We start from the raw sequence: 12,942 nt of genomic DNA, 5'->3' as shown, positions 1-12,942 counted from the left end.
GAGTGCTCTCAGAACTCTGAATGTCGGTCAGTACGATTACTTACAACAACGGTAACCAGCGTGCCATTCAGGTAATTAGACTTCCCCATGTACGATCCGGCGCACAACACGATGTGAACTTTCTCCTAAACCTGTGACACTCTACCAAGCTACACTTGGCACTACCCTGTCACTGAGTACAACGTCAGTGGCGAAGTTTCGCGATGTTCGCTGTGTGATGCGTTAAACTGAGGACATACATGTAGAACCACCGCGAATATTTACACTATTTACTCAGCCTGCAAAGACGTCTGGTGGAGACTATAGTCACAATGCCTCATTTCCCTTAATTTACACCATTAGAACAGAAGTAATCGCCCTCGCCTGTGATTCAAGGGCACATGTAATGCCGTACCGCACTTCCACTTGTGATGTTGCCAAGAATTCTTGACTACATACAGGACACTGTCAACTTAAACGGACGGATGTTTGTGAACATGGAACCGTGCCATGCCGTGCGTGTGCGCTCACGGTCACTTCAGCTGCATAGCGGAACAGACACAACAGGTACAGCAACTACGGAAGGTTCCAGATATAATTTCCGTTCACCCACACTAAGGGTTAGCCTAATGTTCTGGTCAAGGATGGATATCACTTTATAATTGAATGTTCCATATGTTGTGATGTATGCGCTATACATTATACATACCATTGTATTTTCTTTCTTATGTTGTTTGTAACTGCAATTTGCCGTCGGGCATGTATTTGCAATAAACTTTCAATACCATAAACATTAGCCTCTACCAGGCTTCGGGAAGCGGCTAGAACGACCTCTGAAAGGCTTCTGGTGCGGCAAACTATAGCGGACCAACTCCACTGGCATGTTTTCTCTGTTTGGCCAAATTCAACTCTTCCGACCGCTTCCTGAAGCCTGGTAGAGGCTATATGAATATGTCTTCTATACCAGAATTTATCTCAATAGATAAGAGGACCGAATGTAACTATATATATATCTAACTATACTGACATGTGATAATCCATGCATTGTAAATATAGGATAGTGCATAAGCGTCAAAAATCCCACCAAATACTGTTCAAGGGTATATATAGCCGTAACGTATCCTATATAGTCGATACTTACCACTTGAAGTAGAGCCAGGTAGGCTTGGCCAACGTGATCAAAGTTAACTTTGCTGTTCTCCCAGGTGTAGTTCTGGTTCAGGCAGTCGGTCCTGTACGGTCGGTAGACACAACGATATGTTACAAAGTTTGGTATGGTACAAAGTGTATGTTCACCATGATGTTGTAGAATTTAGCAATCTGGTGAACATTGAAAAGAAACAAAAGAACATTGAAACAGCATACAAAATAACTATAAAATCTACACAATAAAAGGTAATTGTCTGGAACTATGTCTGAAGGGCTTGACTTCTCTTGTAAACCATGGAAGACGTAATGCCCCACCTTTTCCAAAATTAGTGGGTTTTGGGTAGTTAAAAGAATAATGTTTTTTCTTTGTCTGTAGTACGTGGCTAGTGCTAGGTCCTGTGTATCAAGAGTCCTGTACTAGGTCCAAAGATCCTACCTGTTGTTCACAGTTGCGACGGGTAATCTTTCTCCGTTCGCATCCAAACACTTGTAGAACTGTCCTCCGAAGAACTGCACCGCCATGATGCTGCAGATGAGCCAGAACACCAGGCACACCAGCAGCACGTTAAAGATGGACGGGATGGCTTGGAGGAGGGCGTTCACCACAACCTACCAGTACAACAACAAGTAAGAAACACACGGTAAGACAACGTACTCATGTTCAGAAGCAATCATTTGCCCTTAAGGTTTACAAGGATTGTAAAGACTTATCAACATTGGTGTTTTATGTATCATTAAATACATCACAACACTACGTGCGCGCCAATGTTGCATGGACATTTTCTAGGAGACGAATGTTTTCACGTGATTGTTTTTTTTTGTTTGTTTGTTTGATACCGATGAGACAACAGGTGCACTGAGTTCATGATTCAAGTCAAGTCCGTGCTTATTTCTTGCTTCTAAACTTTGAAGATTGACCAATCCTTTGGCGTATCTGTAACACCTACTGGCACAGTCGTACCCGCGGTGACCATTTTTTTAAGTCTCTAATAGTCCGCGGTTTGAACCCGAGACCTGCCGAAAGCAAAGCGAGCCCTCTAGCCACTAGGCTATATTGCGCCTGTCGCCGTACCCATGGTGTGGCTACAAGCAGCTCTGTACGTCCTTGAGCAGCCTTTGACAAATTGGGAACAGCCTTCCCAAACCTGCCTACCCGCAGTTTCTCACTACCTTCCACGCCAGACGACTCATTGTTGGCCTACCAAACCATGTTCAAATGTTGACCTTTAAGTTTAATACAGCTGAAGTAATACGTACATTTACCCTTTCAGTCACTAACTGGATACTTGGTTCTGCATTGTAGCAATCCCTTAGCCTCCATAGCAGGATTCTCGGCAGTTTTTTTTGTGTGCTGGTTTCTGATGGTATAACATTTCTGATTGTACCAGGTTTCTGAGCCTGTAAATAAGCTGGGCGACAGGTACTGAAACCGGGTAAATCAAATCAGAAAACAGCACATAAGTGGGAGCCCAAAGAAGCCTGATGTTGAGGCTATAGCAGCCGTCCCTCCCGTTTTACTTCTGACCTTGTGTGCCTGGATCAGAGGGTATCTAACGTATCGCGATGTCAATGAGGCAATTATACATGTTTACAGTGAGTAAATGAATGGACGGTCGGTCTGCTGCCAACATCAAGGGCCTGGCAACCGAGCGGGCTCTTAAGTGCTTTTCACGGAAGTCATTGACATCGCCACGCCCCTGCAGACTTCAAGTCTTCCCGGGTAAAGGATCACCCCCTGACGGCGAAAGATTTATGACTGGCATGTTTGGGTCCTGTCTGTCTACGCCCAGCCGGCCTCTCTTACATCTCTCCCACCAAGTGTTTAAAAAATCCCCAACAGACAGGAAACGTACCATCGTTTTGGGGGAAGAACAACACCTTAAAAGTTCCGGTGTTTTTTAAGAGCAAAGTCAATAACCTCTGAAATACGTGCTCCATGTATGTGAACACACTGTCTGCCGCCACGTCCAAAGCATTTTGTGAAGATGTGACAATTGAGGATATCAGTTGGGAAGTGTAGAGATTAGATACGGCATGTACTACTGTAGTAAACATATTTTGATCCCATCGCTTCGCCCTGACGGTCATTGACATCTGCAAATCTGCTTTGATTTTTGGACCACCTTCTGTAGCTAAATATATGTGTGAGCTTGCTGCTCTCCAGTCGTCAGGTGTCCCGTTGGTGTGACCTTTGCATACCGCTGGATATTTTCTTTTCAACGTTTGGTATCCCCTAGTCCCCGGGCTTTCTCTTGAAATAACTTTCTCATGCTGCAAGAAGACCTGTTTACGACGTTGGGACCCGAGGGTTGAAAATAAGAGTGTCAGACCGCCTATACACGGAGGAAGTTTTATGACCGGCGCTGTTGAAGTCAGGTGCGCGGGAACAAAGGCAGGTGGAACACCCGAGAGGATGGCTAACGTTTCACTGTTTGTTTGACATGGCGTCGTTCTCATGGGAAAAATAAACAGGTGGCCCTGAAGACGTCAACACGGTGAAACAGCAAACCGCCGTCGTCGTCTCATTGCCCCGCTGGTTTAACAACGTCAGTGAAACCGCCAGAACACGTGTCGCGGCCCTCTCGGGGACTCAGTTAGGCCACGCTGATTTGATTATATGGATGACATCCTCTGGGAACCCCAGTTTGGCAAAAAAGTTGCCTAAAATCTACAACGTGGTCATGAAGGTTAAACAAATTGGCTAAGCCCGCAGAGTATAGTATGACAAATAATAGACTCTTCATTTTCATTCCTTCACATTTTCTACCTTTCCTTTGGAATTGCTTTAATATCGTGCCTCAAATGTACGATAAACCTACGGCGGCCTACGACGAGTGTGACCGTGCGGTGCGAACTTTGACACACAATCCTCAATGTACATCTTGCACATTGTGAAATTATAGAAGTAGCCCCAAAATGACATCCAAGATATACGAATTGCCGTCATAGAAACACACGAGGGCAGAGAATACAGTGAACAAGAATAGAAAGGAGCTGTGTTTTGGTATGTGATGACGCAAAGAAGGACCTTTGTTATGCAACTGATCAAAAACATATTTCGATTCCAAACAAACATGACTTGGCATGGTATTATCCACCTGCACCTCACGTTCTGGCCTGTGATCTCTTTGAAAACAGTGTAAAGTGAGATCAGATGAACCTGCTAGCCCGGGGACCAACGTTTGGAGCACATGTGAAGCTAGTTTCGCGGCACAGCGATGCACTGAGCTGTCAGTGACACTTTGTCTTTATTTGAAATGTGGATCCAAATAAAGTCAGAGTCTTGTCAGCGGCGGGAGGCAGGTTCATCAGACAGGTCACGCCCACAGGATGCCCGGAACTGATGACAGCTGCGTCACTTCCGGTGAACTTTCTTCTCGGACTTTATACAGGATATTTTTTATTGACTTAACTTTTAGAGCGTTTTCTTGGAATAGGATGTTGACATGCTTCGGTTTCCGACATGTCATATGTCTTCTTTCTTTTTACTTTTACTCAAAATGAAAATAAACACACCGTGTGGTGTCCTACTACGCTGATATCAACGGCAGTAGTAGATAGAATACACACAAGTGATGTGCCCACCAGTTAGGCCATGTTGATTTGATTATATGGATGACATCCGCGCGCGCAAAAAAAAATTTCAACCATACTGTAAATCGTACAAAACAATCGTGCAAAATGAGCAAAAATATACCATAAGTTACAAAAAAATTAATAAAAACTATACCAATGTCGTAGAATGCCAAAATCAAACGAAAAAGACGAAATTGTAAAGAAATGAACTTGAAGACTAGATTATTCGCCAAACCATATTCTGTCCCATTTGTTCAACCCTCATGACCACGTAGATTTCATAATGAAAAGAACTTTTTTTTTGCAAAACTTTTTTTTTTATTCGCACGCGCGCATCAGTTTTGGGGCTCCCGGAGGATGTCATCCATATAATCAAATCAACATGGCCTTAGGGCAAAATATCACCCCATGCACTTGCCACATATCAGCTTGGCTACTGCGGAAACCACGTTTGGTCCCTCAGTGGGCTGTTTTTTCCGCTTTGCTTTGTTTTTGTGTCTTACGTTCCTCGTAGTGGTGGATAAGAGGGGAGCCAAAGTCAACATCGTCAGTTGTTTTTAAGTCTTACCACCAGTCCACGATAAGAAACGACCTTCGTCGTCAAATGGTGCTATATGTATGAACCAGTCACACTATACTAAACACTAGAATACATCTTACACTCATCTCACAGTGTGCACCCGTCTTAAGGCTATATCAGGACGTCCACATGTTTTAGATTTCCACCATTGGCAGCTTGTGAGCAGTTCCGTAAGATTCGGGGGAAATGGAAAAGTCTTTGGGGTACGGTGTTCATGCCGTATTGCATAAATTCTACATACGTGATGTAAATAAAGCATTTGACAACCACATTTTACTGATGTCCATATCTCACCCAGGAAGCGTAGTTACGGAAAATCTTCGCGTCCTGATGAACATGTCGATGCCCCAGAAGACAGAAGTTTACTCGCAAATGCCTGTCAAGACTTCAGATAGTTGTGAAAGGTTGTGCCGACAAACGTGCAAATAAACAGTTTCGACGTTATGCGAAGGTCTGAACACTACTCGGACTCGGGCAGAAAGTGATCTCGATCCAGTTTTAGCTCACTGTAGAGCTTATCTCCCACTGGTCGTAACAGAGAAGACAGACGCTTTGTACAGTATTTACAGGTTCATTGTACTGGGGAAATTTCTCTAGCTCTTTTCTACAAGCGCAATGAGCAGTGGGCCAGGGCTTCACACCCTGTCCTAAGGGCTGCAACCTTTTCCAGTAGCGTGCATGTCGGGTGAGCGACATCGATCAGCCGGGATTCGAACTCCCAACCTCCTAGTCCAGAGGCAGGGTCGCTACAGAATTAGCTGGACTACGCATGCTACTGAATAATCGCCACTGCAAACGCCACGTAAATGGGTTTTGGTGATTAATTCTGGAGAGTAACCCTAGGAGGCAGCTGGCGACAAACATGCGTGTCCCAATCATGCACGACTGTCACTCCTCATATTGATGAGCCTCGAGCTGCCGGTAAACAAGTTTGGGCATGAGGTCACCGCAAGGCCGATCCAGTCAACCTTAATGAGGTATTTTGAAAGGCCACTTCCTTTGTACGACCGCCGTGCTTCCTTGTACAAGCTCGTAACTCGTTCGCGAAGATCATGTCACAAACCGGGGAGGAAGATAAGAACTTTGAGTCATTCGAAAACAACGGGCATCTGTATGGAGAGGCATCACGTCGGTATGTCATCAGTAATCGGTATGTTGTTATTGACTGCCCGGCGGAACTCGTGTGTTACGTGAAGTTTAATACCTGTTATGGTTCAGGTTCAAAAACGGGGCGTGTGGCTGCGCATGTCCCGCATCAAAACACACCTGACTTTGACTTCATTTAAACGTTGTTTTCTTTTCATTAAGACTTAAAAAAACTCACACTGGTGAGGCTGTTTTGAAGACAAGATCACACGTGGCCTTATAATCAGAGATAAACATGTTCCCTCTCCGACGACTTGTTAGGCCATGTTGATTTGATAATATGGATGACATCCTCCGGGAGCCCCAAAACTGATGCGCGCGTGCGAATAAAAAAAAAGTTTTGCAAAAAAAAAAGTTCTTTTCATTATGAAATCTACGTGGTCATGAGGGTTGAGCAAATGGCACAGAATGGTTTGGCGAATAATCTAGTCTTCAAGTTCATTTCTTTACAATTTCGTCTTTTTTCGTTTGATTTTGGCATTCTACGACATTGGTATAGTTTTTATTAATTTTTTTTGTAACTTATGGTATATTTTTGCTCATTTTGCAACTGTTTTGTACGATTTACAGTATGGTTGAAAACTTTTTTTTTTAAACGGCCGAAAATTCATGCGCGCGCGGATGTCATCCATATAATCAAATCAACATGGCCTTATTGAGGATTGTCCAAACCCCGTTGCATGTCTGGTACGGTACGGTATGGTATGGTATAGTACAGGCTCCAGGCTACCGAAGACTCCCAATATTCCGGAACAAGTACTTAAAGTGCTGCCTTTTGTCTTTGATCATGGCAATGGTTTTTCGCGATGTGAAGGAACAGCTATAACGGAAAGAGTCGGATGTTCTGTTTGTTGTCTTTGCTGGCGGACTAATCCGCGCTACCGTGAGAGTGTGAAGCGCACCCTGTTGTGACAAGTAATCCCACATGTCCGGATAGGCTAAAAGTAGTCCGTACACGGGGAGACTGTTCCACTTCAACTTTATAGGAAGGGGTGGTAAGGGTATTTTCTAACAATAACGTTACTGGATGTTGCGTTGCGTGTGTGTTCAACTGACAATGGACTGAAATTAAGAATAGTGTGCACTATTCTTACTTTCAGGTATCAATGAAAGCCGCCAGTCCCCAAAATCCAACAACTAATTCAGTAGATGAAAACCTTACCACACACCAAATATCATAACAATCCATCTGCATCTTTATATCAGTTCAATCATTAAACCACAAACGCTACGTTTTTGGAGAAGTTGATGAAACCATTGATTCTGAAATATGATGAGAAAAAAAAACCTACGTACCCGCATCCCTTCCCATCGGGAGATGGCCCGTAGCGGGCGCAGTGCTCGGAGGGTCCTCAGGGCTCGGAACGCCGACAGGTTGTCGATACCGGCAGTGGCTGCGCCGATGCTGACCAACGAGATCTGCGGGGGGAGGGAGGGGGGTCATTTTGCAAATTAGTAGTCAGACAATAGATAGGTTACAGAAATATAACTGTAGTAACACTTCATTTTTTGATACACAAAATTCAGTACTTTTCTTTTAGGAACACTATGATACGATAATATCTGCCTGTATCTGTATCTGTATAGCCGGTATAACCGCCCTTCGGCGTAACACACAGCTGAGTGACGAAGGCTAATGATTTGACCGAGACGGGGCACGCCATAAACTTTTGATCCACTGCTCACCAAATAAGGTGTTCTGTCGGCATGCATATTGTCACAAAATTCAGTACTTTTGTTAAGGAACAATAAAATGCGAATACGAAGGATGATGATTTGACGGAGACGGGGCACGCCATAAACTTTCTTCAACTTTTGAGCCACTGTTCAGCGAGTAACGTGTTCTGTCGGCATGCATATTGTCACTTCATGTATTTAATTAAGCGGTGAATTGAGTCACTCCTTGTCAAAACGAGTACTGGTACTGTTTATCCGAAAAGTCTCACTTTCCATTTGGGTTGGAAAATAGTCTTAAGGCCACACCAAGTAAATTTTATGGATGACGTCCTTTGGAGACCCTAAATCTAATGCGAGAGGGCGAAAAAAAAACAAGAAGGGCCCTAAAAAAAACAAGAGGCCTAGATCAGAAAAATACTAAGAGACGACAAATGTTAGGACACAAATTGAATGAGGTGACACAGTGTAACAAGCAAGAGGTCTTTTATTCATCATCAAAACAGCAATAAATCAGGTGGAACAGCAGTTGTCATCCTGTCCTGTTTTCGCGTTACGGGTTTTTGCGGCTCTGTCATGACTCTTTGATCATAGTTACAGGAAGCAGAATTTGTTGTTTTTTTCTAGGAACAGGCCAAAATCAATGCGCGCGCGGACGTCATCCATAAAATTTACTTGGTGTGGCCTTATCCTGCTACAGTATGAATTCTACCTTGCTACATTATGAATTCTACCTACACAGATTAACTTTCAAGCTTTGGTAGCGTGGAAGCCAGACCTTCTACCTACACAGATTAACTTTCAAGCTTTGGTAGCGTGGATGCCAGACCTTCTACCTACACAGATTAACTTTCAAGCTTTGGTAGCGTGGATGCCCGACCTTCTACCTACACAGATTAACTTTCAAGCTTTGGTAGCGTGGATGCCAGACCTCGGATCGACACAATTCTCCCTTCGGCTGGGGGAAGCCAGAAGCGACGATCCCAAAAATTTGCACAGGGGGGGGGGGTCTATCTGAGTAGGTGTCTATGGAAAAAAATTCTTACCACAACGATGACGAAGTCCAACCAGCACCAGACGCTGCCGAAGTACCGCTTGAAGCCGACACCGAGCCACTTCAGGATCATCTCCACCGTGAAGATGACCACAAACGTGATGTCCAGGTAGTACAGGACCGCCTTCAGTTGTGGCTTGGTCGGCAGGTAGATGTCCTCAAAGATCTGTTTCGGGAAATACGAAACGCGCCTTTAATAGCGTCTTCGATATGAGGTACTAGTAGTACCAAAGCTGCAAAAAACCTATGCCTAAGTGATGGCGCGTTATGACAATATAGCATTTTCACTCACAGCAATAAAGCAACCAGGTGTTGATCACCAGGTTTATTTCTATCAATGGATTGTAGCTCGAGCGTGCAGTATTTTTTTAGGGGCAGTTTTTTTTAGGTAGTCATATATATATGTTTAGCTGTGGACATCAAATGGTTGTTATTAAAGAGGGCCAGAAGGTATTTTAAAAATGTCCATAAATGCTTGGACTGTGATTTATTGAAAGACAAATGGGGACACCAACATGGCGGCGGACACAGCGATGACGTCATGTGAAACTCACCAGACAGAGGCTGCTGCCCATGATGATGAGTAGGATGAACCCTTCGAAGATCTTGTGGTTGACGATCTTGAAGTTGAACCTCCGCACTGCTGCCCACATTGCGCTGTGCCTGCTGTTGGTGAAGCTGCTGTAACACGAGCAGCGGAGACAGCAGTTCTGGACGCAGCATTCCGGGAAGCAGTCCTCCGGTTCCTTGTCCTCTGTCTCCTCGAAGGTTACCTTGGGCTTTCCCTCTTCGTCTACCTCTTCCTCTTTCTTCTCCTCACTGTCTTCTTTCGGAGATGCCACTACTACAGATGACACCTGGGAGTTGGCCGATTTGGGCCGAGGGCTGTTGGAGGTTGATCGGGCCCCGGGGCTGGGTGCCCGGGACCCGGCGTGACTGGCGCTCCGGGGGGAGTCGAGCGCGACGCTGCTGCCGTGGTTCTGGTACATGGTCTCCTCGAACCTGCTGAAGGCTTCTCGCTGGGCCTGGAAAGCACGCTCCGTATGTTGAACAACCTGCTAAGGGACAGTCAAACATAGGTAAACTCAAAGACGTTTGGTTGGCAGAGAGGGATAGGCGGTGAGAGCAGCAAGCAGCAAGGTTGCCTGTGAAGGGAAGAAAACAACAGACGGGACGCACGGAGAAACAATACGCATATACAGAAACATGCATACAACCTATAGAAAACAGATCTAGGTGCCCAAGAAAAGGTAAAAGGTGATTAAGCTAGTTAGGAACTTGCTAACAAAATTGGCTGGCGTGGGAAAAAAACTCGTGAAGTCTGGATAAAAAGTGCGAATTTGGAGCAAGTGGGGTGTATGGCCGCATTGTTAGTGCATTGCCGAGGATAGGTTCCAAGTGGAAATGGGCATGTCGACAGAGCATATGCATCTATGGTAGTGAAGAGCACATACTTATATTTGTCTTTGCAAGGTACTGACGTCTATGTGAATGATCGATCTCATATAGTAGTCTTGTAACTTATGGTGTCATATTGTTCGTAAGTTAGTTTCATGCGATGAACCCGCTTTTGAAGATCAGCTGAATATGACTGTATCTTAAGCGCCCCTTGATAAGAAAAACGTAAGGACATTAACAGTACAATACACGTCTGACAAAACAAAAACAACGCGTCACAACATTGAGACGCAACGTTGTTCAAAGTCGTACCGTTGGAGTAATAGGCGGTTCGTCCACGAGTGCTCTGGTGTCCAGCGGGGCGAGGCGTCGAGGAGAATTCTTCTTACTGGGAGGATCCTGGTTGGTTGACAGGCTTGTGATGCTCTTGATGTTGTTGGGACTCTTGTTCCGGCCCTCCTCCATAGCGTGCATCTCTATGGACGGGCCGGAGCCGTTACTTATGACTGCGAGTTTGCCACCTGTAGGGAGATAGATGTCAACGGTTTCTAATCGTTAACGGTGGACGGCAGCAGGTACCGACTTCCGGGGACCTTTGACCCAACCTATAGACGTCCAATGGGACCTGTAACCATTGGTGGGGCGGCCAATGGTTGCTTACAAGAGGTCAATGGATACAGGCGACCAAGATAGACTCCCCTTTCCCCACATGATCTTCTTGGAGATTAGTAAAAATCCCTATGACAGGGCCCGTCAGGAAAGGCAAAGTGGGTGAAATCCCTGGCGAAGACTGACGGGCACGGCAGAACATTTGGTGAGCATTCGATAAAATAGAAAAAAAAACTCAAACTAGGTTCAGACTTATTCCTTTGGCACAAAGATGGGGAGATGCACTTGATTTACCTCCTTCGCTTTCAGCGTTACTGTTGCTCTCTTCTTTGCCGTCCTGTCGGGGTCGGACTTTGGGTGACTTCTGTCGCTTGAAAGCCAGAACAGCCCGAAGCCTGTTAAGCCCAGCCATGATCTTGTTACTGTTTCCCGTCTGGTTCTGCTGGTGGTTGCTCAGCGTGTCGGCACCGAAGGAGTTCAACAGCAGGGCCAGGAAAAGGTTCAGAACCTAAAACGAAAAATGTCACCATCGGTTTTATTTTTCATTACAACATTTATTACAAGACATGGTAACAGCGCACTCAAGTTTTTACCTCCGGGGAAGGAGATATCCTTCCGCGAGGAGGTTTTACTATGGTTCGAAACATTTCTGTCAGCAGCTGTTTCTCGCGATCGGCTGGACGGATTTGTCTGTGGTTCGGTATACGTATTGCTATTGGGCTGCAGATGATGCAGAACGTTTTTGTTTAATTGCATATGTGTTTATGGGCGTCGAAATAAAAGGTTTTTAAGTGCTCCGGACACCCCCGCCATGCTGAAAATGGTAATTACCATGTTGTTAAGGAATGGGGCGGTTGCAGTTTTGGGTCTTAGCATTCAAAAGGGGTCAAACAGAGGGGTGTCTGGTTCCGATAAAAATTTTGGGTGACGGCGCAGCAATGACGGCGCGGGATGACGGCGGGGGTAATGGCGCGGGTGACGGTGCAGGCTGTCAGACTGTGAGACACGTTAATCAACAGTCCATACCGAACCAACCGTCAGTAGCCATCAAACACATACAAACATATTACGCACATAACTTTCATATTACACACAAACAAATAACCTAAACCAATAGAACACAAAAAACCCGGAGGTTTGAAATCTACGATTTCCCTTGTTTCAATTTATTTTTATGCCGCCACCTACGCAAAGGACAAAAGCATGAACGGACAATAGACATACTCGTTTTCACCGAAGTGAGTGTAAAGTGCCTTTCCCAAGGGCACAAGATCGGTGGCATGGCAGTATTCGAACTCGGGACCTCTTGGTTCTGAGCCGAACTCTCTGTAGTGACGCCACACGACCACACCATCATTTATCATCTAATATATAAAATTAAAGACCACTACACTTATAATACCACTACTACTACTACAATAACTGCTATAACTAAAACTGCTATTGCAGCCTAGTTGGTGCACCTGTCATACTTGTCTACCCCTGAAAGAAAATGCCTCCGCCCCTGAAGCATTGCCAAAAACAGCTAACATCTCACCCCACACGTCTTAACCTGATGTCAACTAAGGGTCCTTCTTACCATGAAGTTTCCCAGCGTGAGAGTGACGAGGAACATGGGGATGCAGCCTGAGCCGGCCGCCTGCATACATTCCCACAGCGGCTCGATCCACTCCCCGCACAGCACGCGGAAAATCATCATGAAGGAGTGGAAGAAGTCCACAAACGTGTAGCGGGGCATGTCATCTGCGTAGAATGTTCTGGAAAGCAGATCGTTACA

The 12,942-nt window shown here is 45.2% G+C and overlaps 1 protein-coding gene across 1 annotated transcript in view; it reads right to left on the bottom strand.

Annotated features, from left to right (window-relative positions):
• The window catches only part of LOC109469536 (sodium channel protein type 4 subunit alpha-like), an 83,105-nt gene that overhangs the window by 9,095 nt on the left and 61,068 nt on the right, over positions 1-12,942 (bottom strand). The window contains 9 exon segments of the mRNA XM_019768068.1: positions 489-555; positions 1,121-1,211; positions 1,565-1,737; positions 7,727-7,849; positions 9,151-9,324; positions 9,713-10,216; positions 10,869-11,077; positions 11,460-11,673; positions 12,745-12,922. Of these exon segments, the coding sequence (XP_019623627.1) occupies positions 489-555; positions 1,121-1,211; positions 1,565-1,737; positions 7,727-7,849; positions 9,151-9,324; positions 9,713-10,216; positions 10,869-11,077; positions 11,460-11,673; positions 12,745-12,922 (1,733 nt within the window).

The sequence above is a fragment of the Branchiostoma belcheri genome, unplaced genomic scaffold (genome assembly GCF_001625305.1).
Source record: "Branchiostoma belcheri isolate BF01 breed outbred unplaced genomic scaffold, Haploidv18h27 scaffold207, whole genome shotgun sequence".
Lineage (NCBI taxonomy): Eukaryota > Metazoa > Chordata > Leptocardii > Amphioxiformes > Branchiostomatidae > Branchiostoma > Branchiostoma belcheri.
The sequence above is the reverse complement of the archived record's forward strand: the minus strand, read 5'-3'. Positions and strand labels throughout refer to the sequence as shown.